This window comes from Poecile atricapillus, chromosome 11, assembly GCF_030490865.1.
Source record: "Poecile atricapillus isolate bPoeAtr1 chromosome 11, bPoeAtr1.hap1, whole genome shotgun sequence".
Classification (NCBI taxonomy): Eukaryota; Metazoa; Chordata; class Aves; order Passeriformes; family Paridae; genus Poecile; species Poecile atricapillus.
Genome location: NC_081259.1, coordinates 48,985 through 76,119, shown reverse-complemented (window position 1 = coordinate 76,119; position 27,135 = coordinate 48,985). Strand labels below are relative to the sequence as shown.

Sequence of the window (27,135 nt, the reverse complement as noted above, 5' to 3'; positions counted from 1 at the left end):
TTTCTTGTTGAGATATTAAGGCAAGTGATGCTTAAAGGCTGACGAATAAAGAAAAAGAATGAAGTCTGTGTGCTGCTATGGTTGTAGTGCTTGGTTTGTATGATACTTTCCCTACCCAGTGCTGGCAAAATTTCTGCTTTCATATCATGCACTTTCAGTGCCCACTCTAGTCATCACAACTAGGACAGAACTGAAGTTTGAGAAAGCCACAAAAGGTGCAAGTGTACTGCTGTGTAGCATCGGTTAGTTCCACAAATAGTCATCACAGAGAAAAAGCTGTGACACTTGAACTGGGGCAAGTACAACTGAATGCTCAAGCCTGTAGCACAAAGCAAGATTAAGCAAAATCAAATGGTGTGTTTCAAGTACACAATGGCTGAGGGACCGAACACCTGCAGAGCTCAAGTGACTGTTAAGTCTGCCTGTCTTTCTCTTTGGTGTAGGATATCAGAAATCAGCGTAGATACCGTCAGAGAAGAAAGGCGGAGCTAGTGAAGCTGCAGCAGACATACAGTGCCTTGAACTCCAAAGCTACTTTTTATGGAGAACAAGTGGATTATTACAAAAGTTACATAAAGACCTGCTTGGATAACTTGGCCAGCAAGGGCAAGTAAGTGTCATAGAACCATAGAATGGTTTGGGTTTGAGGGTACCCTTAAAGGTCATCTAGTTGCCACTGCACTGTCACGGGCAGGGACACCCTCCAATAGGCTGGGTTGCTCCAAGCCCCAGCCAACCTGGGGTGGAACAGTTCTGGGATAGCGCAGCCACAGCTCCCCAGGGCAGCTTGTCCCGGGGCCTCACCACCCTCACAGGGAAGCTGTTGACCGCAATTCTTTGGGTGAGGTTTAGTCCTTATCCATTCCAGAGTGGTCCATCTATCAAATCCACGTCTCTTCAATTTAGACATAGGAATGTTTTGTGGAACGTTGTTGAATGCTTTTCACAAATACAGGTAGATGATGATTGTCAGATACTTTTCCCTCATCCAGAAATGGTGTGTTAACCCCCTTGTAGCAGGTCACCAAACTGGCCAGGCACCTGAGTGAAGGTATATTGGCTATCACCGATTACCTCCTTGTTTTCAATGTATCTTCGCATAGTTTCCAGGAGATCTTGCCAGTCATGGAGGTGAGACAGACTGCATCTTCCTTATTTTCCTTTTCCTGTTTGTAGGAGCTTCATTGGACTGCCACATTTTCTCATATATGATGGATAGTGGCTTAGCCACTTCCTCCACCCGTTCCCTGAGGACCCACAAACACATCTCATTAGGGTCCATGGACTTGCACACCTTTAGGTTCCTTAGATGGTCTTGAAGCTGATGACCTGAAGTGAGGGGTTCCATGGCCCTAGAAGTACCTCATACAAGAAAGCATGTGTTGCTGAGAAGAACCATAATGCTGTCTACTCAAAGCTCCTCATCCAAGCTCTTCCCCACAGCGACAGCCTTAGAGAAGGGGTCTCGGCAGCAGTAAAAAAATACGGGGAGAGGTCTTTGCCATGAACGGGGTCAAAAAGACAAACTTGAAACACTTTTTGATCCCTTTGGGAGAAGAGTGCAGAGAGTGCAGCTTGTTGCCCACATATGCACTTGCTGCTCAGTCAGTCTGTCCTGTCATCCTTCTTAGGAGCAGAGAATGAAAATAACATAGTTACCTACAAGGAAACCCTTGATCACAAATTGTCCCCATTTTTGTGCCAAATGAAATCAATTGTTATAGTGCTAGACAACTCAGATTTTCTGGGCAAAAAAATAGTTACCTTCTCCAGTCACATGTGAGAATACGAACCCTTTTCATTTGCAGAATAAAAAGACAAGCAAGTTTTTGAGTAGTCTCAGCTTTCTCCATGTCATTTGTCATTAGACCCCATTTTGCCTAATGAGAGATGATACTGCGTTTTATGAAATACCATACGATTATGTTTTGGGTGGGATTTTTTTGTTTGGTTGTTTTTTGTGATGATGATGATGATTTTTTTTTATTGTATGATTATTAATAATAGCAATAATAACATTTTCCTGCTTAAATGTTATTGGTAAATAGTAGGAAATTAAAGATCTGAACTGGGCTGCAAGTGCTTTGTAGGTAAACTGACTGGTAGAAGTACCTCATTATCTATCATTAGTCATAGTTCATTAGCTGTACTGATTCTATCCCCTCTTTCATATAGGATGAATATTTAGTGCTCAAAATGTTTTTACTTGTTTGAGTGACCTTCTAATTTGTTTCATTTGTCTTTTTTCCCCAGAGTCTCCAAGAAACCTCGAGAGATGAAAGGCAGAACCAGTAAAAAGATTTCTCTGAAATACACAGCAGCTCGACTTCATGAGAAGGGAGTGCTTTTAGAGATTGAGGACCTGCAAGGTAACCAGTGAGTATCTTTTTAAAACTCTTTAGGGCTAAATAATCTTTTTGGAGGAAAAGGAAAATAGGTATGCTGAGTTATTGTCTTTTTCTTAGAACTAGTCTAGGTGCTGATAGTTGAGGACCAGAAATTTTGAGACCTGTTTGAGGTTGTGTCACACTGTCTTGCAGTTTTGTTCTTGGAATTGTAATGTTGTGGGTAGACTTAGCTGTTGAAGCTGAAAAGGTTGTTTTGATGACCTAGGCTGGCGTCCCTAGGGCCAAGAAACCTTGCATAGTGATCACTCTTCAGTTCTTTTTTTCTGGTTGAAGCAAAGAAATTCTTTGAGAAGTGTAACATGACTTAAACATGACATCATCTTTCCCCCAGATCCTTCTCTGTTACCCCCACAGTTGTGGAAGGGTACCTCCTTGGGTGAATTGTTATTATGGTTAATAGCTTTCATTGTTGAAAAATCAGCTTAATGCTAGTCTGAGTTTCTCCAGCTGTAGTTTGCTAGCCTTGAGAAGCTGGCCGTTACTAGAATTTGTTCAGTTCTGAATCATACTTTGTACTCGGTGCACTAAATGAGGCACGAATGTGTAGAACTAAAGTAGACTGCTTAGACTGTACGAACTAAATTAAATGACCCTGTTTCCTGCTGCACTTGTGTGACGATGTGATTTACTGGACGTAGAATCTGTTAGGCTTCCGTTCATCATTGTATTGAGTCTGGTTGGCTTTTACGGGCTCATTTCAAATGGGGATAATAGAATAAAGAGTTAAGATTAGAATTCTTAGAAATTTATCTTCACATTCCATCTCATACGTTCCCTCCCTGTGATTTTTAATTTCTCAAATTTCATAGGTTTAAAAACGTGATTTTTGAAATCAGTCCAACAGAAGAAGTAGGAGATTTTGAGGTTAAAGCGAAATTCATGGGTGTACAGATGGAAACCTTTATGTTACATTATCAGGTAAGAAGTGTCCTATTTAATAGTGTCACATTAAGTTCCCCTTGCCAGACTCTTCATCAAAACGGCAATGACATGTTTTTTGGCTAGACAGTCTGAAAAATGCTCTCAAAAATAACCCATTTGTTGCAGGTGAAATAGATGCAACACGTACAGGGGATCCAAACTGCTTTTTGTTTCTTCCCGAAGAAAGCCTGGTGTCAGTCTGTGTTCTTAATTACATTTACACATACACACACAAAACAAATACTTGGGTTTTCAACATTTTCCTGCTCAGAGAATTTCCTCAGAGAAATTTCCTCAGAGAAAGTGTAGAGAGCTTTGGAGTCTGTGACAGCAGGCACCTGGGCTTGCATGTGATGGCTTCAGCCAGTCATTATGTATTGGTATTCTTTTTGCTACCCTATACTTACCCGTTTCTTTCCGGTTCTTAGGTGCCCTCCTTAGGTGTCAGGCTTTACTTAGGCCACCGGAACAGGTGTGCTGACTGACCTTCTCCCAAACAGTTCCCTGTTCTTTTTCCAGGGCCACTAATGTTGCAGCTGGTGTCTCTGTCCCTTTCTTCCACTTCATCACCCACCCCCTGTCCATCTTGGTCTTCGTTAGGTTTGTTAGTTGTGAAAGCCTCAGGCCTCTCAAAATAGATTGTGTGCAGGAGCTCCTTGCATTGCAGTTAGCCTGCGCCACCTAACTCGCTGCCTGGATGGACAGCTGCCTCACACCTTTTGTTTGCTTTGAGGACTCCCCGAGTTTGTTTCGGTCCTAATCTGTCAGAGCTGGTTCTGAACTTGTTGGTTCATGGGGCTACCCACGGCCACTCATTTCCAAGGCACGTGGTCTGCTATACCACTGTGCTTTTGTAGCAGTGCTTTGCATATAAAGCAGATGTTGTCAGAGGACAGCAACAAGGGACGCAACATCACACACGTCCGCCCACATTCCCACACCTACCCACCTTGTTACCTGCAGGAGTGGGATTGCTGAAAGAATGTAATCAGTGAGATAAAATCAGTGCAGGTGCATTGCTGACAAAGCAAAGTATAACTAGAAATACTGCCTATGTAAACACCTCAGAGAATAAATTGACATCGTATGCATTGTGATAATGAGATGCCATTTGTTTTGTGGCCCTAGACTGAACTGCTGGAAGCGGCTTCCCTGAGATGTGTGGCAACTAAAGATTTCAGAAAGGGACACCATGTTATCAGGTTTCATGGGTACATGACAGATTAAGTCAGATAGGAAACCTAAATGTTCTAAAAGTTACAGCAGCTTTATGGCTACTGTGCAAATGACAAGGCTGGAGATGGCTAGATCTGAAATTTGGATTACTTAGAATGGTCTTCTATTTCTGCTCTCTTTCGTATTTTATTTTTTTTTAACCCACTGCTTAAAATAAGAAAGATCTTAAAATGACTATTTTTTATACACTAAGAGCGGCTCTTTAATGAGCCTCTTGCTTTTCCATCTTAAGCCGTGTGCTTTTCCATTGATATTCCTTAAGATCCTACTATACTACGGGGTCTTTTATATTGTCTGTAAGCTCTTGAGGACTCCTCACTCATTAAGATATGCTTTTTGGCAGGATCTCTTGCAGCTGCAGTATGAAGGTGTTGCTGTCATGAAGTTGTTTGACAGAGCAAAAGTGAACGTCAATCTTCTGATCTTTCTTCTGAATAAGAAATTCTATGGGAAGTAACGGACCTCTGCCAGCAAGTCTGTGAAAGGGGAGATGGATAGAAACCTGCGCCTACAACTTTTCATAATGTAGTGATGTATCAGTATATTCCCACCCTGTGCTAATTGTATCAAATGTATTGTGAAGGAGGACTAAAAACCTCCTGTGACTTGACAGCCCTGATTGAGTGTGCAGGGAGTTGGTTACTTGTTTATTTATAATCTTCAGCTTTGAAGATCCCCTTTAAAGAGGTTAATTTAGAATGTATGTTTGTGTGGGTTTGGGAGTTAAACTAATTTAGAGTATACTTAGGTCATCTGAATGCTTAATTTACCTAATCGTGTGCTTTGTGAGGCTTGAATTATTGTTGCCTTTGCAAAGAGGATGCTGGCACCGTAGAGAGGTCTGTTAGCCTCTTCTTGAGAGCCGAAAAAGGGTTGCAGGTGTTATTTGGACTCCAGTTATTCTCAAGCAGTGATGACCAATATAAAACATGGTCAAGGTCCAGGTTACCTGTTTGCTTGCAAGCTTGCATTGGTTGTGGTGGCAGAGGCCAGTTGCTAGGATTAGAACTACTGCAGTCAGGGTAATCAGTAAACATCGTAAATAGTTGCTTAACTATTTGTGATTATGTACTACAGCCACATATAGCAGATTTAGTGTCTCATTTTTCTTGATTTGCTTCTTTTTATCACACTGTAGTAATTTACAGGTGCCCCCCTTAAATGGAGGGACCGTGAAATGTATTTACTAGGGCTTATAGATGAAAAGATGTTTGTGGAAGAGGAGGGTAGCTGAAAAAATGTCTTGTGACACATTAACTTTTAGTGTTGCCTGCAAAGCATTTGAAATGTAAAATTCACTTTTTTTTTTTCCCCAGTTTAGAGCAATGTTGTGTATATCTGTGTCTGATGCAATAGATGTTTTCTTCCTTGGACAAGTCTGCAGGTGGAGCCTATCTCAAATTGATTAGCTTTTAAAAAGTTAATTTTTTCTAGCTACACTTAAGTTTCTGTTTCTTTTATTATTTCATGGGAGTTTTGTCTGTGCTTTTTCACAGTGGTGGTGGTGCTGGTTGTTCTGCTGTATCCAATAAAAATGCAGAGACTCTTAAAAAATATAACCTGACCTTTAAATTAATTTGCTTCAGCTGTTCCCTCAGTTTTTCTCTTAACTTTTTTTAAGGAACATATCTCCTGCAAATTTCAAGTTGGCCTGCTTGCTCACGTAACCATTCAGAGTTTAAAGGAACTGTTTGATCTACACTGAGGCAGTTCTTTCAGCTTAGCTCTTTCTTCTCATGAAAGACACTCCTAGTATTTGGAATGGCTGTGTCACTGAGTATAACTTTTCTGCAGTTCACTTGGAAGGAAGTACATAAACTTGCTGGTGTTTAGACTGTATTTAAACATACTCTGGTGTTGGTGTATGTCTGGTCCAACCCGATAACAAAAATAGTTTACCAAGCCCAAGAAAGATGGAGCACATCAACCATTTAGCTTTCACCTCATGTTTTATCAAGGTGTTTATGGCCCTGCCAAGAGAGGGGTGTTAATTAGTGAGTCCCAGGCTGAGCCGTGACAGTAACCAGTTCTGTTCAAGCTGGTGGTTTATTGACACTTCCATTAGCCACACTATCTAATAAGTCCTGGGGTTTATTCCTGTTTCTCTTTCAACTTTATATCCACCTTTCCACCCCTTCTCTCTGTGTGTCTTTTGTGTTCCCTTTTTGTCCTGTGCCCTCCCCCTGGCATTCCCTTTTGCTACTTCAGTCTCTCTTGTTCTTGTTTTTCTTTCAAGAAATAAATACTCAATATTTATTTAATACATATTACTCTTATTATCAATTACTTATTATTATTGAGCCCTCTCCTATTCCCAGCCCCTGATACTGCCTGGAGGAGGTGAGGGGACCTTTGGGCAAGTGCGGGGCTTGAGGTGTCAAGTGACCCCAAAGTTGAGATCCCGTTAGGGTGGATAGGACAATTTCTAGAGACATTGATGTGATGATGATAACTGATTTGTGGCCTTATCAACAGCCCCGGGTTGCAGTGAGAAGCAGGAGCAGCTTTCAGCCACCGGTAGTGGGAAGCTGAGGAGCTGGAACTGAGGAAGCATAGCTGGAGGAGACACAAATATGGTAGGGTTTAGGGTGAAACTGTTGTGGGGCTGGGATAAGGAATATGGAGCTGGGATGCGAACTGCGTGGCTGGAGCTGAAATCAATGTAAGGGCTGGGATAGGGCCTTGCAGAGCTGTTTCTGCAGTAAGGATGGTCAGGTTGGGCTGGAATGTGGGTTCAAGAGCTAAGCTCACACCCCAGAGAGCTAGAGCTAAAACAGAGATCCTGCCTGGAGAGCCAGAAAGCAGCATGATGTGGCACTGCTGGGAAGATGTGGAGCCAGAAGCGCAGCACAAGAGCCGGCAGTCAAATAAAGCTTGTGGGACTGAAGCTGAAATCACTGGGGCCGGGGTGGGGACTGCAGTGCTGCAGCTGCAAACGCTGTTCTGAGGGGATAGTGACTGTAGATGTGGGAAGCAACCATAGAATGGTACACAATGGGATGGGCTGCAAATACAGTAAAGATTGCTTCGGGGTTGGGATGGGGTTGGAGTGGCATTTCTCGGCCTGGAGGTGAAACCTCAGAGCTGGAACCAAAACAAAGACCCTTTTGTCTCAACCTGGAGCAGCTTCACCTAGCGGAGCAGGGGAAAAGGAAGTGGGTGTGGAGCTGGAAGAACAGAGTTGACCGTGAAATGGTCTTGTGGACCAAGAGCTGAAGTGACTGGGCCAGGGAAGGGGTCACTAGGACTGGAGCTGTAATCACTGTGGGGCTGGGATAGAGACTGATAGTGGGATTGACACTGCTGGGTGAGGTAACTATGGTAGCATTCATATGCTGAAATCACTGGAGGTCAGTGATACTGATGTTGGGGCAGGGTCAAAGGGCTGAGATCAAGGGCAAAAGCTCAGCAATCAGGGGTCAATGGTTAAAGTGAAAAGTCAGGGATTCAAACTTCAAGGGTCAGGGTTCAAAGATCCAAGAGTAAAGGGTCCAAGGTCCAATGTTATGGGTTAATTTTCCAAGGTTATGGGGTTCAAGGTCAATTATCAGGGAATCAAACTTCAGAGAGCTAAAGTCAATAGTCAAAGGTCAAAATTCAGAGGTTAAGAGTAAAAGGTCAAGGGTCAGGGTCAAAGGTGAAGGGTCACAAGTTGGAGGTCAATGCCAGGGAGTTGCAGGGAAGAGGAGTATTTCTAAACTTTATCCATATTTCCCTGTAATTCTCGGTGTTTGGATTTCCTTTGTGCTCGTCAAGATAAGCCATAAACGAGCCCCTGAACTCTGCATCGATGTGTCAAACACTTCCACAGAAAGGCAAGTCAGCAGTGATTCTAGAGGAAAAATTAGAGGTGATGGCTTATGATCCATGGGGAATTACACTGGGAATTATGAAACTCAGACACATGGAATTGTGGAGGTGGAATTCCATTTTCAGCCTTGGGCACCTGGAGGAGGAGAGGTGTCCTCATCCATAGCAAGGAAAGCCTGGTGCCCCAGTGTGTCAGGTGCAGACAAGGAGCTGTCCAGGGAATGAGCAACAAGTTCCTTCTGCCCCTGGCCTCACTCTTGGAGTGGTAACAGCACAAACTGAACTGTGAGGATGATGAGGGCTCAGAGCAGCCCCAGGTGTGAGCAGTGAGGATGATGAGGGGACAGAGCAGCCCCAGGTGTGAGCTGTCAGGATGATGAGGGCTCAGAGCAGCTCCAGGTGTGAGCAGTTATGGTAAGGAGTGGGTGGGTCCTGCCCGGGGCTGTTTTAGGGGGAGGGTTTCCCTCACTTCACTTGGGCACGGAGCAGTTGGAGAAGAGGGGTTTATGGTGGGCTCCCCGGGGGTGTCTCATGGAACGATACCGAGACCATCTCACAGGGTCTGGGAGAACAACTGGATGCACTTGGACATGGAGCATTGCTTGAAGGAGGTGCCGAGGGACAAACCTTTGTGTCGCGAAGCAGCATCTGAGCAGGTGAGCCAGTGCGGGTTTGCAGGGGAGACTTTTCTCCTTTTCCTTTTTGATTTCATCTTGCCGGGGAGCGACAGAGCCGTACGGAGGCGAGGCGAGCTCTGCCGGGCCGGCAGGCGGGAGCCGCGGCGCGGAGCTGTGTCCATCCCGGCCGCTCCGCCCGCTCCGGGCGCGGGGCTCGGGCACCGCCGGGGTCCCTTCGGGCCGGTCCCGGTGCCGCTGGGCGGGCCGGGCTGTCCCGGGGCCGGGGCCGCCCCCGCCCGCCGGAGGAGCCGCTTTCCTGCCGGGAGCCCCGGTCCGTCCGGGGGCCGGGAGCGCGGGGCCGCCCCCGGGTGCCGAGTGCCGCCGCTGCCGGGGCTCCCGTGGCTCCCCCGGTCCCCCCGCACCTGGAGCGGCGCCAGCCCGGGAGCGAGTCCCGGCGAGGGCCGCTGGGGGAACACCTGTGGCTCGTTAGCTGCAGAGTGCGCTGGTAAAAGCCGCTGGGAGGAGGGGAGGGGGAAAAGCCCGACCTTCCGGCCTTTTTGTCTGCGGGCTTTGTCGGTGTTGCTCTTTAGCCGAGCCGCGCCTTTAAATAACGATGTGGCGCCTTCTAGAAACTGTGTCCAAAACATTTTGCACCCTCAGAGAGTGAGGGCTTCGAGCTCAGGTTTTTCCATTGCCGAGTTAATTGCAGGTCCAAGCTGGCAGCGTCCCGTGCATCTGGTGTGCATGAATCTGTTTGTGATGTTCGTTTTCCCCTGGATGCAGAGTTGGGCTTTTTGGGCAGACCGTATTTCTCAAACCTCGAGGGTTGTTAACCCTTTTACACGATTTTCTGGAGACGCGGGCTGGGGGAGAACTTTGTCTTGCTGCTGTACTAGGGGATGGAATGCAGGGGGTCCCCGCAATATCCCCGTGGAAGCTGGAATGTCCGAGGAAATGGATGTGACAATTCTCGGGGCTGAACCTGGCTCCCAGCGCTCTGCAGCGTAGGACGCGAGAGAGCAGGGCCGAGGGACAGCGGGGTAGGAGCGGCGAGGTGCTTCGTGCTCTGGGTTTGGTGTCGCTGATGTTTCCAGAGCCAGAGCAGGTTGATTTGGTTCTGGTGCACTGGAACGGGATCCAAACCTCGGAGAGATTTGAGACAAACTGGGAGGAAATGTTTTAAAATGAATGTGTTTCTTAATAGAAGGCAGGTTTCAGTCCATTTTTTAATTGATTTTAAAGGAAATTTTTTTTGAGGAAAAGTGAAAAAAAATGTTTATTTTAGTAAGTAGGGAGTAGGTAAGAGGGAAAAAAGGATGAATAACGTTAGATAATTTCTTTGTTGTGGAGAAAAGAGCAGGAGATTTAGAAGGGTTTTTCTGCACGTGTGGTTTGGATGTTTTTGGAGTTGGGCTGTGGCGTGGATCTTTTTGAGCCGTGGGGTGTTTTGGTGGTAGCTTGGGTTCTTGGATCAGAGTAAAGTCGAATAGTTTTAGAAGAAGATGTTACGGTTTTGGCAATTATTTTGTATTCACTAATCAATGAGAAATTAGTTTGAAAAAGTAAGAAATGGTTTTTTTGTTGTGTTAATAGAGTTGAGAGTGAATTTTGGTGAGGCTGTATTACTATTGTATATAGATTGTATGTTCAAAGAATTTTTTCTTTTTTAGTTTTGAAGTTACAGAATTTGTTTGGGCATAAAGCGGATGATAAGGATATAATATAATGTAATTTTAGAACATTTTATTTTTTGTTGTATATCTTTGGCTTAATGGTCAAATTAATGCTTTTTAGTTTTAGATACGCTTTTATAGAGATACAGGTAAATATAAATAGTGGTACTAATATTTAGTAAGTAGCGGTATTTATATGTGGTTTTTGTTCAATATTAGATTTTTTTGGTGGTACACAGTGTGTTGTTTGATTGTGTTGTGTACTACGTAAAATTTGGTTTTTGAGTAAAGATTATTTTATGAATGGGTTTGTATTTTAGGTAGAATCAATTAAAATGGATTTTGATATGTATTATTGGGTATTATTTATTTTATGTAGGGGTTCAGATTGGGTAGGGTTTGTTTGGTTAGCTGAGGTTTGGGTGTTAATTAGGTGGCTTTTGTTAGATGCAGTTTTCAATTTTTGAAAGTTTTTTATTGAGTGGTTTTAAGGTGATTTTTAGTAATTGATTATATAATTTTATTTTGTCTGTAGTTGGTGTATAATGTATATGTTCTATTTATTTAATGTTGTGCTTTTTAGTTTAGGTGTTGATGATAAGTTTGGATTTCTTTCTGTTGTGGTGTTTCTTAGTCTCATTTCTGGGGACACAGGCATTTATGTGGTGGATTTTTACAGGTATATTTTTGGGGGTGATGTTTTTTAACTTTTTAGTAGTTTATATTGGTTTTTTTATGTTTTCAATTAGCTATTAAGTTTTTTTAGAGTACTGGTGAGTATGTATTACTATAAATGTAAAGCTTTGGGTTTTTTTTACTAATGTTTAGGTTAGTTGAATGGTTTTGAGTTTAGTGAGTTGGTCTGATTATTTTTTAATAGTTGATGTGATTTGTTGTGTGGAGTTCAATAGGGTTGCTTTTTATGTTTAACTTTGCTGATGTGATAAGAACTCTTAGTGAAAGAGCATAGCATCTGTTTTTGCTGGTAGTTGGTTGTACGGTGTTGGTTTTGTTTATGTTACCTGTTTTGGGTTGTTTTCTTTTTTTGTTAGTGAGATTAAAGTTTTTATTTTGGGGTTAATTTGTGATTAAATTAAAAATTTTAGGGCAATTTAGGTTTTTGATTTGGGGATGCTGTGATGACAGTACTTTATTTGTTTTATGTGGTATTGGTGGTGTGGATAGGGGGAATATTTGTTTTGAAAATTTATTTTAGTATTGTTAGTTGAAGTGTTAGGATGAGTTGTGTTTCAGTGTTGAAACTTTTTGAGGAGGTTTGGATTTTTTTCTAGGTTAAGATTTTTTTTCCCTTGGTTGGTGGAGGTACTGCGATTTTATTGATGATATTGGTGGGAATTTGATGCTGTTTGTTTTTTGGTTATTTTATTTTTAGGAATTTTTTTTTGCAGTTGGACTGGAAGAATTCACTTTATTTCAGAACATATTAGTTTAATTGATGTAAAGGTTCCCATATTAACTCCCCAGTCTTTTAGATTCTTTTTCTCATTTAGGTTTTCCAGAATTTACTGATAATTTACCAATCAAGCAGGGATGGCACCCCGTTCTTGAAAAGATGGCTATGGAAAAACCTGTGTCTAACAACATGTACCTGACGGAGGGCAACAATTTTGCCGTTATTACAGGTCCAAATACGAGTGGCAAAACAACATTGGCATGGATCTGCTGGAGGAGAGGAGTTTCTGGTGGGCTCCCAGTGGCATCTGATGGAGTAATGGTGAGAGCATCTCATAGGGTCTGGGGGAGCACCTGGATGCACTTGGATGTGGAGCACCGCTTAAAGGAGGTGGTGACGGACAAAGCTTTTTGCCAGGAAGCAGCACCTGAACAGCTGAGCCACTGTGGATTTGCAGGGGTGATCTTTCTCCTTTTCCCTTTTGATTTCATCTTGGCAGTCCCTCCCTGGTGCCCTCAATCTGTCACAAGAATTCCAAGAAAAAAAAAAGGCTGAGCAAACAGTGAAAAGAAGGGGTATAGGTAAGGTGGAGTTCAGGTGTACCCCACCCCAAACCCTAAACAGCAGCCCTAACAGTGCTCCCGTTTCCCTGAGACAGCTGCAGGCAGGAATCCTAAAGCAGCAGAGTTCCAGAACCCTCGAGAGCTGCAGACAGTTCCCTGGTGCTAGGGTCAGCCAGGAGATAGTGGGGGGACGATCCGTAGGGTTGGGGAAACAGGGGGTTTCCCGCCCCGCCCCACCCTGGGCTCTCGGTCCCTCCGCAGCCGGGGATTGCTCCCACCCCTCCTCGAGGCGGCGGTTGGCAGGGCTTCGTGCCTAGCCTCCGCAAAGAGTTCGGCTCTGTCAGCCTCTGCCCTGTCTCAGGGCCAAACTTAGGTAGGGTAGGGAGCAACTGTGGATTGCCTGGTCCGGGCTAATGGACATCTCTTGGGGCCTATGGATAAGGAGCATCCCCGGTTGCAAGCGTAGGGTTCTAACTAAGTTTGTAGGGTTCAGCGGGGGAGCTTGGCACTGACACAGAGAGGCTGAGGGAGGGCTTCAGAGGTTGAGGGCTGGAGACAAACAGTGAAAATAAAAGAGGTACAGGTTTCGATATAAGGTAGAGTACAGGACTATTCAAACCCTAAACAGCAGCCCTAACAGCGCTCTTGTTTCCCTGAGACAGCTGCAGGCAGGAACCCTAAAGCAGCAGAGTGCCAAAACCCCTGGTACTGCAGACAGTACCCCTGGTGCTAGGGTCAGCCAGGAGATAGTGGGGGGACGATCCGTAGGGTTGGGGAAACAGGGGGTTTCCCGCCCCGCCCCACCCTGGGCTCTCGGTCCCTCCGCAGCCGGGGATTGCTCCCACCCCTCCTCGAGGCGGCGGTTGGCAGGGCTTCGTGCCTAGCCTCCGCAAAGAGTTCGGCTCTGTCAGCCTCTGCCCTTTCTCAGGGCCAAACTTAGGTAGGGTAGGGAGCAACTGTGGATTGCCTGGTCCGGGCTAATGGACATCTCTTGGGGCCTATGGATAAGGAGCATCCCCGGTTGCAAGCGTAGGGTTCTAACTAAGTTTGTAGGGTTCAGTGCGGGAGCTTGGCAGTGACACAGAGAGGTTGAGGGAGGGCTTCAGAGGTCGAGGGCTCGAGGGCTGGAGACAAACAGTGAAAATAAAAAGGGTACAGGTTTCGATATAAGGTAGAGTACAGGACTATTCAAACCCTAAACAGCAGCCCTAACAACACTCCCGTTTCCCTGAGACAGCTGCAGGCAGGAACCCTAAAGCAGCAGAGTGCCAGAACCCCCGAGAGCTGCAGGCAGTACCCCTGGTGCTAGGGCCAGCCAGGAAGAGATAGTGGGTGCTAGGGCCTACTGCTGTCATATAAGCTGGGGTTTCCATCCTTGGGGTACCCTGGGTTCCCTGTCCCTCACTGACTGGAGAGTCTTCCTCCCCTCCTTGAGGTGGTGGTAATTTGGCTGTCAGCCAATACTGCTGTGAAGCAAGCCTCTGCCTCCCTGTGGGGTGAAGTGTGCAGCCCATGAACCTGGGCATTCTCTAGAGAAGGTAAGTGCTGGGTTTTCACGGATGTGCCGCTAAGATCCTGCATTGATCTTTGGTCTTCTAGATTGTAGCTGACGAGGAGACGACATCCTGGTGATGGCAGGAACTTCCCGGATAGCGCAGTGGCCTTCCTTGGTGCTCCATCTGGATCCCCCACACCGGGCATCCGAGAGCTGAGTCAAAGGCTACAAATTGCAGAGGGGCTGAAAGCGGGGTGCCGGGTCGGGACTTGTGACCTGGGATTATGAAGTCAGCTTTGGGGACGGGGAGGTCCAGGCTGTGGCCCCTTAGACCACATGGTGGGAGAGCCTCACTTTTGTTCACAGTGCTGAGGTGCGCAGGACAGAGCAGTCCCGGGGTGTGTCGTATCACTTGTCCGTCGAGCCTTCTGTGTCTTCTGTGCCTCTCGTGTTGTACGTGCCTTGCCTTATCTCTTCTGGGGGCTTACCAGAAACCCCGGCGTCACTCCTCGCATCTCTGATCTCTGGGCTCCTCAGCCCGACACCATCGAAGCTTTGCCTCTGGAGCTCTCAGAGATCTTGGAATCGCGTCTCTCTTTTAAAAGCATCCGATCGGATGTCTTTTAGAGGTCTTGTTCCGAGCTGTGTCAACAGCCGTGCGCCGCGAGGATCCATTGTTGCGGCTTAGGTCTTGAAGAAACGCAGAGATAGGTAGGGGGCTGTGGCCCTCAGATTCTCGGGCATCCGTCTTGGCAGCTGCTGGAGTTTGTCATTCCATCAGCATCTTCTTCCTCCCGGGTTCTGCGAGCTTCATCAGCTCGCCTTCATTCTCACCCGGCTCATCTCGTTCCGCGTTCTCTCGGTCCTTGCGGCCATTCTTGTGGCCCAGAGTTTTGTCTCCCCATTGTGTCCCCTCGTCTGTTGTCTTGTGTGTCACGGGTGTCTGGGTGTAGTTGTCCTGGAGCTGCTCTGTCCTGCTGCCCAGCCTGGGTGTAGGTGTAAAAGGCCGAGTCCCAGGCCCCTGTAATTTGAAATTTGTCATGTAGGGTGTAGTTGGAGTCTAGCGGGTGTTCCTAGATTGACATAAGATGTGTGGAGCTGTGAAGTTACCCTGCAGCACTTTGACTTTTGTCTTAGCCTTCTTTCAGATGGGGACGGATGAAATCGGTGGCAGAGCGCCCCATCCAGGGTAAGGGGATTCCCGCGAGAAGGTAAGTCAATGTTTGTCTTTGCAGGGCAACTGGAACCGATCACTGTGTGACAGGTCTCCTCTTTGTCTTTATTTTTAGGCAGTAGAGCCAGCTGGCAGCAGTCAAGGCGAAGTGGGCAAGGTGAGCGTTGACCGGTGGAGGGAAGCTGTTGTTATCGCTGGGCTCTCAGTTTCTGGTGCAATGCTAAGCCTCCCATCTTGTTTGCGTGCTTTAGGCGGTCCAGTCGCGTTTCGCTGAGACGTCCTTGCCAACCGGCCGGCACAGCTGCTTCACCGCTCCCGTGAGCCCTGCGGAAGCGTTATGGAACCGTGTGACGGAGCGTTTTCCACGTAAAGGGGCTGTGTGGGTGGCTGTCAGGAACGGGCCGAGGGGTTGCCGTGAGTTGGGGATGTCGGGAGGAGGAGCGAGGGTCCCTTTGAGTTTCAGCAATGCTGCATCACTTTGTCTTCTCTTAACTCAGGCGCGCCCTGTGACGACGGCGTCCAGCTCCCAGTGTGGCCGAAGCGCGCGGCTTCAGGATGTGGCCGAGCGCAGGAGACCGTGAGTAGCGGAATTGTTGGGTTTTGGCTGATGCCCTGCAAAGATCAGCCTCTGATTTTGTGTTTTACTTATTGTAGCTGACCGAGAGACGGCAGCCTGGCGATGGCAGGAACTTTCCAGATGGCGAGGCGGCCTTCCTTGGCGCTCCATGTGGATCCTCCCCGCTGGGCATCCGAGAGCTGAGTCGGAGGCTGCGAATTGCAGAGGGGCTGAAATCGGGGTGCCGGGTCGGGACTTGTGACCTGGGATTATGGAGTCAGCTTTGGGGACGGGGAGGTCCAGGCTGCGGCCCCTTAGGCCACGTGAAGGGAGAGCCTCACATTTGTTCACAGTGCTGAGGTGTGCAGGACAGAGCAGTCCCGAGGCGCGTTGTATCACTTGTCCGTCGTGCCTTCTGTGTCTTTTGTGCTCCTTGTGTTGTACGTGCCTCGCCTTATCTCTTCTGGGGGCTTACCAGAAACCCCGGCGTCACTCCTCGCATCTCTGATCTCTGGGCTCCTCAGCCCGACACCATCGAAGCTTTGCCTCAGGAGCTCTCAGAGGCCTCGAAATCGCGTCTCTCTTTTAAAAGCATCCGATCGGATGTCTTTTAGAGGTCTTGTTCCGAGCTGTGTCGACAGCCGTGCGCCGCGAGGATCCATTGTTGCGGCTTAGGTCTTGAAGAAACGCAGAGATAGGTAGGGGACTGTGGCCCTCAGATTCTCGGGCATCCGTCTTGGCAGTTGCTGGAGTTTGTCATTCCATCAGCATCTTCTTCCTCCCGGGTTCTGCGAGCTTCATCAGCTCGCCTTCATTCTCACCCGGCTCATCTCGTTCCGCGTTGTCTCGGTCCTTGCGGCCATTCTTGTGGCCCAGAGTTTTGTCTCCCCATTGTGTCCCCTCATCTGTTGTCTTGTGTGTCACGGGTGTCTGGGTGTAGTTGTCCCGGAGCTGCTCTGTCCTGCTGCCCAGCCTGGGTGTAGGTGTAAAAGGCCAAGTCCCAGGCCCCTGTAATTTGAAATTTGTCATGTAGGGTGTAGTTGGAGTCTAGCGGGTGTTCCTAGATTGACACAAGATGTGTGGAGCTGTGAAGTTACTCTGCAGCACTTTGACTTTTGTCTTAGCTTTCTTTCAGATGCGGACGGATGAAATCGGTGGCAGAGCGCCCCATCCACGGTAAGGGGGTTCCCGGGAGAAGGTAAGTCAATGTTTGTCTTTGCAGGGCAACTGGAACCGATCACTGTGTGACAGGTCTCCTCTTTGTCTTTATTTTTAGGAAGTAGAGCCAGCTGGCAGCAGTCAAGGCGAAGTGGGCAAGGTGAGCATTGACCAGTGGAGGGAAGCTGTTTTTATCGCTGGGCTCTCAGTTTCTGGTGCAATGCTAAGCCTCCCATCTTGTTTGCGTGCTTTAGGCGGTCCAGTCGCGTTTCGCTGAGACGTCCTTGCCAACCGGCCGGCACAGCTGCTTCACCGCTCCCGTGAGCCCTGCGGAAGCGTTATGGAACCGTGTGACGGAGCGTTTTCCACGTAAAGGGGCTGTGTGGGTGGCCTTCAGGAACGGGCCGATGGGTTGCCGTGAGTTGGGGATGTCGGGAGGAGGAGCGAGGGTCGCTTTGAGTTTCAGCAATGCTGCATCACTTTGTCTTCTCTTAACTCAGGCGCGCCCTGTGACGACGGCGTCCAGCTCCCAGTGTGGCCGAAGCGCGCGGCTTCAGGATGTGGCCGAGCGCAGGAGACCGTGAGTAGCGGAATTGTTGGGTTTTGGCTGATGCCCTGCAAAGATCAGCCTCTGATTTTGTGTTTTATTTATTGTAGCTGACCGAGAGACGGCAGCCTGGCGATGGCAGGAACTTTCCAGATGGCGAGGCGGCCTTCCTTGGCGCTCCATGTGGATCCTCCCCGCTGGGCATCCGAGAGCTGAGTCGGAGGCTGCGAATTGCAGAGGGGCTGAAATCGGGGTGCCGGGTCGGGACTCTGGACCTGGGATTATGGAGTCAGCTTTGGGGACGGGGAGGTCCAGGCTGTGGCCCCTTAGGCCACGTGAAGGGAGAGCCTCACATTTGTTCACAGTGCTGAGGTGCGCAGGACAGAGCAGTCCTGGGGCGTGTCGTATCACTTGTCCGTCGTGCCTTCTGTGTCTTTTGTGCTTCTTGTGTTGTACGTGCCTTGCCTTATCTCTTCTGGGGGCTTACCAGAAACCCCGGCGTCACTCCTCGCATCTCTGATCTCTGGGCTCCTCAGCCCGACACCATCGAAGCTTTGCCTCTGGAGCCCTCAGAGGCCTTGGAATCGCGTCTCTCTTTTAAAAGCATCCGATCGGATGTCTTTTAGAGGTCTTGTTCCGAGCTGTGTCGACAGCCGTGCGCCGCAAGGATCCATTGTTGCGGCTTAGGTCTTGAAGAAACGCAGAGATAGGTAGGGGACTGTGGCCCTCAGATTCTCGGGCATCCGTCTTGGCAGTTGCTGGAGTTTGTCATTCCATCAGCATCTTCTTCCTCCCGGGTTCTGCGAGCTTCATCAGCTCGCCTTCATTCTCACCCGGCTCATCTCGCTCCGCGTTCTCTCGGTCCTTGCGGCCATTCTTGTGGCCCAGAGTTTTGTCTCCCCATTGTGTCCCCTCGTCTGTTGTCTTGTGTGTCACGGGTGTCTGGGTGTAGTTGTCCCAGAGCTGCTCTGTCCTGCTGCCCAGCCTGGGTGTAGGTGTAAAAGGCCAAGTCCCAGGCCCCTGTAATTTGAAATTTGTCATGTAGGGTGTAGTTGGAGTCTAGCGGGTGTTCCTAGATTGACACAAGATGTGTGGAGCTGTGAAGTTACCCTGCAGCACTTTGACTTTTGTCTTAGCTTTCTTTCAGATGCAGACGGATGAAATCGGTGGCAGAGCGCCCCATCCACGGTAAGGGGGTTCCCGGGAGAAGGTAAGTCAATGTTTGTCTTTGCAGGGCAACTGGAACCGATCACTGTGTGACAGGTCTCCTCTTTGTCTTTATTTTTAGGAAGTAGAGCCAGCTGGCAGCAGTCAAGGCGAAGTGGGCAAGGTGAGCTTTGACCGATGGAGGGAAGCTGTTGTTATCGCTGGGCTCTCAGTTTCTGGTGCAATGCCATGCGTCCCTTCTTGTTTGCGTGTTTTAGGCAGTCCAGTCACATTTTGCTGAGATCCCCTCGCCAACCGGCCGGCACAGCTGTTTCACCGCTCCCGTGAGCCCGGCGGAAGCTTTACGGGACCGTGAGGCGGAGCCTTTTCCACGTAAAGGGGTCGTGTTTGTGGCCTTCAGGAACGGGCCGATGGGTTGCCGTGAGTTGGGGATGTCGGGAGGAGGAGCGAGGGTCGCTTTGAGTTTCAGCAATGCCGCATCACTTTGTCTTCTCTTAACTCAGGCGCGCCCTGTGACGACGGCGTCCGGCTCCCAGTGTGGCCGAAGCGCGCGGCCTCAGGATGTGGCCGAGCGCAGGAGACCGTGAGTAGCGGAATTGTTGGGTTTTGGCTGATGCCCTGCAAAGATCAGCCTCTGATTTTGTGTTTTATTTATTGTAGCTGACCGAGAGACGGCAGCCTGGCGATGGCAGGAACTTCCCAGATGGCGAGGCGGCCTTCCTTGGTGCTCCATGTTGATCCACCCTGCCAGGCATCTGAGAGCTAAGTCGAAGGCTATGAATTGCAGAGGGGATGAAAGCGTGACCTGGGATTATGGAGTCAGCTTTGTTGATGGGGAGGTCCAGGCCGTGGCCCCTTAGGCCACGTGAAGGGAGAGCCTCAGATTTGTTCACAGTGCTGAGGTGGGCAGGACAGAGCAGTCCTGGGGCGTGTCGTATCACTTGTCCGTCGTGCCTTCTGTGTCTTTTGTGCCTCTCGTGTTGTACGTGCCTCGCCTTATCTCTTCTGGGGGCTTACCAGAAACCCCGGTGTCACTCCTCGCATCTCTGATCTCTGGGCTCCTCAGCCCGACACCATCGAAGCTTTGCCTCAGGAGCTCTCAGAGGCCTCGAAATCGCGTCTCTCTTTTAAAAGCATCCGATCGGATGTCTTTTAGAGGTCTTGTTCCGAGCTGTGTCGACAGCCGTGCGCCGCGAGGATCCATTGTTGCGGCTTAGGTCTTGAAGAAACGCAGAGATAGGTAGGGGACTGTGGCCCTCAGATTCTCGGGCATCCGTCTTGGCAGTTGCTGGAGTTTGTCATTCCATCAGCATCTTCTTCCTCCCGGGTTCTGCGAGCTTCATCAGCTCGCCTTCATTCTCACCCGGCTCATCTCGTTCCGCGTTGTCTCGGTCCTTGCGGCCATTCTTGTGGCCCAGAGTTTTGTCTCCCCATTGTGTCCCCTCATCTGTTGTCTTGTGTGTCACGGGTGTCTGGGTGTAGTTGTCCCGGAGCTGCTCTGTCCTGCTGCCCAGCCTGGGTGTAGGTGTAAAAGGCCGAGTCCCAGGCCCCTGTAATTTGAAATTTGTCATGTAGGGTGTAGTTGGAGTCTAGCGGGTGTTCCTAGATTGACACAAGATGTGTGGAGCTGTGAAGTTACCCTGCAGCACTTTGACTTTTGTCTTAGCTTTCTTTCAGATGCGGACGGATGAAATCGGTGGCAGAGCGCCCCATCCAGGGTAAGGGGGTTCCCGGGAGAAGGTAAGTCAATGTTTGTCTTTGCAGGGCAACTGGAACCGATCACTGTGTGACAGGTCTCCTCTTTGTCTTTATTTTTAGGCAGTAGAGCCAGCTGGCAGCAGTCAAGGTGAAGTGGGCAAGGTGAGCTTTGACCGATGGAGGGAAGCTGTTGTTATCGCTGGGCTCTCAGTTTCTGGTGCAATGCTAAGCCTCCCATCTTGTTTGCGTGCTTTAGGCGGTCCAGTCGCGTTTCGCTGAGACGTCCTTGCCAACCGGCCGGCACAGCTGCTTCACCGCTCCCGTGAGCCCTGCGGAAGCGTTATGGAACCGTGTGACGGAGCGTTTTCCACGTAAAGGGGCTGTGTGGGTGGCCTTCAGGAACGGGCCGATGGGTTGCCGTGAGTTGGGGATGTCGGGAGGAGGAGCGAGGGTCCCTTTGAGTTTCAGCAATGCTGCATCACTTTGTCTTCTCTTAACTCAGGCGCGCCCTGTGACGACGGCGTCCAGCTCCCAGTGTGGCCGAAGCGCGCGGCTTCAGGATGTGGCCGAGCGCAGGAGACCGTGAGTAGCGGAATTGTTGGGTTTTGGCTGATGCCCTGCAAAGATCAGCCTCTGATTTTGTGTTTTATTTATTGTAGCTGACCGAGAGACGGCAGCCTGGCGATGGCAGGAACTTTCCAGATGGCGAGGCGGCCTTCCTTGGCGCTCCATGTGGATCCTCCCCGCTGGGCATCCGAGAGCTGAGTCGGAGGCTGCGAATTGCAGAGGGGCTGAAATCGGGGTGCCGGGTCGGGACTCTGGACCTGGGGTTATGGAGTCAGCTTTGGGGACGGGGAGGTCCAGGCTGTGGCCCCTTAGGCCACGTGAAGGGAGAGCCTCACATTTGTTCACAGTGCTGAGGTGCGCAGGACAGAGCAGTCCCGAGGCGCGTCGTATCACTTGTCCGTCGTGCCTTCTGTGTCTTTTGTGCTTCTTGTGTTGTACGTGCCTTGCCTTATCTCTTCTGGGGGCTTACCAGAAACCCCGGCGTCACTCCTCGCATCTCTGATCTCTGGGCTCCTCAGCCCGACACCATCGAAGCTTTGCCTCAGGAGCTCTCAGAGGCCTTGGAATCGCGTCTCTCTTGAAAAGCATCCGATCGGATGTCTTTTAGAGGTCTTGTTCCGAGCTGTGTTGACAGCCGTGTGCCACGAGGATCCATTGCTGCGGCTTAGGTCTTGAAGAAACGCAGAGATAGGTAGGGGGCTGTGGCCCTCAGATTCTCGGGCATCCGTCTTGGCAGTTGCTGGAGTTTGTCATTCCATCAGCATCTTCTTCCTCCTGGGTTCTGCGAGCTTCATCAGCTCGCCTTCATTCTCACCCGGCTCATCTCGTTCCGCGTTGTCTCGGTCCTTGCGGCCATTCTTGTGGCCCAGAGTTTTGTCTCCCCATTGTGTCCCCTCGTCTGTTGTCTTGTGTGTCACGGGTGTCTGGGTGTAGTTGTCCCAGAGCTGCTCTGTCCTGCTGCCCAGCCTGGGTGTAGGTGTAAAAGGCCAAGTCCCAGGCCCCTGTAATTTGAAATTTGTCATGTAGGGTGTAGTTGGAGTCTAGCGGTTGTTCCTAGATCCTCACAAGATGTCTGGAGCTGTGAAGTTATCCTGCAGCACCTTGACTTTTGTCTTAGCTTTCTAAGCATTGCATTATTTGCTGCCCAATGTGGGGTTCAAAAGAGTAAGAAAAACCTATACTGATTACGTTATATTGGTACTTCTGTGTGTTGGGGTAAAGGACTTTGTAATGGTGTTCCTTAAGTTCACGTCTCTCAGGGTTGAGCCCATCATGTAGTTCTAGTCTCTGAGCTTTTTTTCAAGTTTTAATGCCTTTCTTGTCCCTAAGTTTATTTTTTTATCCAAAAATAACTCAAATATTGTCCCTAATACATAACTTTTACGAAATAAAAGGGCACAGATTAAAATAGCTGTTATGCTAAGCTGAGTAATAATGATTGATAAAAACTTTATAAAAGTACTGAAGTTTGTACCAAGTAGCTTTAGTTTTTAGTTTCTTTGTCCTCCCCTACATACCAATCCCAGTAACATGTTTTAGAAGTGTATTAGTAATTATACCCAGTTTATTAGAAGAGCAGCAACAAACCCCACTGCACTCTTTTTACTAATAATTCATACCACATCATAAAAGTAAAACAAAAGATAGAAAAATATATTAAACTTAACACAACCCAATCTACTTAAAAAAACTTAACAAGTTACTAAACTCAAAACCATTCAATGAGCCCTAAACATAACTAAAAAAAACCTAACCCAATTGCTACCTTCTAATTCATAATTAATAATCAATGCTCTATAAAAATAATGGAAGATCTCATTAACAATAAAAAAGATTAAACTACTAAAAAAATAAGAAATAACTACACAAACAAACTCCCTGTAAAAATCCATCATATAAATATTCATATCCCCAAAAATACAAATAATAAAAACTGCCAAAGCAATAAACAGGTACATGCAACTACAAAAATAAAAAGATCAAAAATAAACTGCAATTAACCATACAAAACAAAATTGTTCCTTACTCAATAATCTCATAATACCTCGAATCATCAAAATAAAAATACCATCTCCAAATAACCGCAAAACCAAAAAATAAATTTAGCCATAAGCAATATTTCTCACATTATCCATAAGTTTAAAACATATACTTCAATCAAACCCCCTGTAACAATAATCCAAATAGAAATATAAAAAACCTAACACATTAACTACATTACTGTACCCCAAACACACCAAAATAAACACTACATACTCACAATAATAAAAAACATCACTAAATAAATAAAAACCTACCCTATACCTCACAGTGCTACTCAAAATATCATCCTAAACCTTAAAAAACAAGTCCTTTAACAACATAATACCCCTAAAAAATTAAAGCAAACCATAAAACTCATTTCAAAAACAACCTTATCAACACCTAAACTAAAAAACATGATATTCAGTAAATAGACCGTATCCCCTACCGTGCACCAAGTACAAATAAAAAAATACAATAAAATATTAAAAACCATCTTAAAAACATTAAATAAAAAATCTTTCAAATATTAAAAAACATCTAGCAAAAGCCACCTAATTCATTAACACCCCGACCTCCACCAAGCAAACTAACCCTACCCAATCTAAACCCTGACATATCATTAACAAAACCAAAATCCCAGTAACAAATATAAAAATGTATTTGCAAAAGCAATTAAAATCAATTCCACTTTAAATTGAAAAAATTCCATAAAATTGTCTTTACTCAAAAACCAAATGACACATAATAAATAATACAAAAAACTAACACAATATATATCTCAAAAAATATATACCTCAAAAAAATCTAATCATTAAATAAAAAATACATATAAACATCACTTTTTACTAAATATCACTACTCTTATCTGTGTATATATAACTAATTTCCAGAAGAAACAGAACACCCCACACAAGTTATTTTCAAAAACAACACTCATTCCCCCACATCCTTCTCCAAACGATATTACCTACAACAAAACAAAAGTCTCCCTTATTTTGAATTAAGTTTCAACAAACTAAACCAAAAAAATTCTCCAAACTATATATATTTTTCCTTTCTCTTAAATCTATTCAAATGTACTCTAAACTAAAAACCCGAACACCAAAAACTCACACATCCAGCCCTCGGGGGTCTGGGCCTCAACACTTTCCAACACCAAAAAAACTAATATGTAACTAAACAAACAAAACTACACTTCCCAACAAGAACTCTCTAAATTGACCATCTCTTCAAACAACAACAAATTTTATTATTTATTATTATTCATTTGTTTATACTTATAAATACTTTACTCATTAAATAAACATTTTTTTTCAATTTTCCTCCAAAAAAATCTTTTCCCAAACCAATTAAACCAAACAAAAAAACACTTTTTACTGTCTTAAAAAACCCCATTCAAAACTTTTCTACCATCCACTAACCAACCCACACAACCATCCGAAAAAGCCACACCACACGCGCCCGCCAAAACACGCGTGGCACAGCATCCGAAAACCACACAAATGCACAGCGCCACATTTGACCAGAAATGCATGAGCACAACCATTTTTAACCACAAATAAATGCACATCACCATATTCAACCCAAAATGCATCTGCAGACCCCCATATCAAACCAGACGTACACATGCACCACCATAGTTAACTAAAAATGAATTCACACCACCATATCTGAACCAGAAGAACACAACCACCACCATTTCAGGGGTCAGGGTTATGAATAAGGTCAGTGGGTCAAAGGTCAGGGGGGTCATGGATCAAAGGTCAGGGGTCAAAGGTCACAGAGGTCAAAGGCCAAAACCCATGGGATCAAAGATCACAGGGTCAAAAGGTCACAGGGTCAAAGGTCACGGAGTCAAAGGTCATGGGGGTCAAAGGTCACTGGGTCAAATGTCAAAGGTCACGGGGTCAAGTGTCAAAGGGTCACCGGTCACGAGGTCAAAGGTCACGAGGTTGAATGTCACAGGTCAAAGGTTGAAGGTCATGGGGTCAAAGGTCAAAGGTCTTGGAGTCAACGCTCACAGAGTCAAAGGTCACAGGGGTTCAAGGTCAAAGGTCAGGGTTCAAATGTAAAAGGTCAGGGTTTCAAAGGTCTAAGGTCAGGGCTCAAAGGTCATGAGGTCACATGTCAAAGGTCGGGGTCAAAGGTCGGGGTCAGGGGGTAAGGAGGTCATGGGTCTGGGGTCAAAAGGTCAGGGGTCAAAATTCCAGGAAGGTATTTCTGGCACCTGCCCCCCTTTTCTTGTTGCAGCAGAGCTCCTTTTTGGGAGGGGGTCTAGTCCTAGAAGGGCTTCCAATAAAGCAGGGTGCTGTCCAGGGCAGTTGGAGTTGTTCTGTGCCTTCTTTGGGGGTGAGGAGCAAAGGCTGAGGGGGATGGGGTGGGCACTGGGGGGCTCCCGTGTCCCTTGGGGCACGCCGAGGTCCCCGGCAGAGGGAGGCAGGCGCTGCGCTGGAGGAGCAAGGTGAGCGGGGAATGGGGAGGGCTCGTGCCGGGTACCCTTGCCCAGAGGGGACCCCGAGCTGCCAGGAAATTCCCTGCGAGGGCTGGATGCAGAATCCAAAAAGCTGTGGAGCTGTTGTGGTTTTTACGGTAGGCATTGGCAAGGAACAGGAATGGATCTCTCTAAATTCCCTTGGAAAGAAACCCCCTCTCTGTGCACGCCGTCGTTAGGGTTTTGTTATGTCAGGAATGGCTTAGGGTTAAGAAAGTGGCTTTTGTTTTTCCACCTCTTACTTCCCTGTAAAATGTGAGTGTATGAAACACATCTGTGCATCAATGAGGCATTAAAATGCACCAAGTGAAATTTCTGTGTCTCTAAGTTCCATAGAGATGAGTTCCATAGAGACGAGTGCGTTCTGCACTCGGGGTTGACTAGGGCTTTATATTTTTGTTATTCTGATGTGTTCGGTGAATGAATTTATAGAGTTTAAAATTGAAAGAAATGCAAATTTCAAAAAGCAGAAAAATAGAAAGAGAAATAGATAAAGATATAAATGTAAAAATAGAAGGCCCTATAAATAGAATATATATAATAGAAATAATGTCCATAAATATATGCATCTAAAAGATAAGTAATCTTATGTATGTTATTGTAATATGCTTTAACCTATGTTCCATAGAATTAATACAGGAATATATACAAAATATAGCATAAATAAAAACTATAAATCTCAGTTGAAAATAATTATTTAAATCTAGTTTAAAATAAAGGCTTGTGTTTTTTTATTTGGGTAGAGGCAGGGCTTTTAAATAAAATGTACAATATAGAAATATATATATTAAATATATAAATATATATAAGGGTTATAAATACATACAAATAGGTTTCTATTTAATATATAATATGAATAATATAGATATAGTTGTTAATAGAGATATCTTTTAATATAGGATACCTTGTGTGTTATGCCTAGTTCAATATAGTATATAAACATGAATATAAATTTGATAAAAATAGGCATTAAAATATTTAAATAACCATTTAAGGTGAAGGGGCTTTTTGTTTTTTATTTGGTTAGAGGCAGGGATTTTAAATAAATAATATAGAAATTAAAATATACAAATCTATAATAAAGATATAAATATAGGGAGATATATATAGGCATAAATAAGAAATAAATACAAGTAATATAAATCTGTCTAGGGAATGAGCAATGGGTTCCTTCTGCCCCTGCCCTCGGTCTTGGGGTAACAGCAGCACAAACTGTGAGCTGTGAGGATGATGAGGGCTCAGAGCAGCCCCAGGTGTGAGCTGTGAGGATGATGAGGGGACAGAGCAGCCCCAGGTGTGAGCTGTGAGGATGATGAGGGCTCAGAGCAGCCCCAGGTGTGAGCTGTGAGGATGATGAGGGGACAGAGCAGCCCCAGGTGTGAGCAGTGAGGATGATGAGGGGACAGAGCAGTGCCAGGTGTGAGCAGTGACGATGATGAGGGCTCAGAGCAGTGCCAGGTGTGAGCTGTGAGGATGATGAGGGCTCAGAGCAGCCCCAGGTGTGAGCTGTGAGGATGATGAGGGGACAGAGCAGTTCCAGGTGTGAGCTGTGAGGATGATGAGGGCTCAGAGCAGCCCCAGGTGGGAGCAGTGAGGATGATGAGGGGACAGAGCA

The 27,135-nt window shown here is 46.8% G+C and overlaps 1 protein-coding gene and 1 long non-coding RNA gene across 3 annotated transcripts in view; both read left to right on the top strand.

Moving 5' to 3' along the window:
- IQGAP1 (IQ motif containing GTPase activating protein 1) overlaps window positions 1–6,124 on the top strand; it is a 54,141-nt gene extending 48,017 nt beyond the window's left edge. The window contains exons 35-38 of the mRNA XM_058846662.1: window positions 444–610; window positions 2,254–2,376; window positions 3,218–3,326; window positions 4,909–6,124. Coding sequence (XP_058702645.1) covers window positions 444–610; window positions 2,254–2,376; window positions 3,218–3,326; window positions 4,909–5,022 — 513 coding nt within the window. The 3' untranslated portion in view covers window positions 5,023–6,124. The remainder of the gene's footprint in view (window positions 1–443; window positions 611–2,253; window positions 2,377–3,217; window positions 3,327–4,908) is intronic.
- A 9,578-nt stretch (window positions 6,125–15,702) lies between these two features.
- On the top strand, window positions 15,703–20,507 carry LOC131583062 (uncharacterized). Of its 2 annotated transcripts, XR_009278436.1 has the most exons (10): window positions 15,703–15,725; window positions 15,809–15,888; window positions 15,966–17,043; window positions 17,144–17,185; window positions 17,280–17,442; window positions 17,526–17,605; window positions 17,683–18,902; window positions 18,997–19,159; window positions 19,243–19,322; window positions 19,400–20,507. It is a non-coding gene; the product is annotated as an uncharacterized LOC131583062 (long non-coding RNA). The 2 variants fall into 2 exon arrangements; XR_009278435.1 differs by having other exon boundaries at window positions 15,966–17,185.
- Window positions 20,508–27,135: the final 6,628 nt, after the last annotated feature.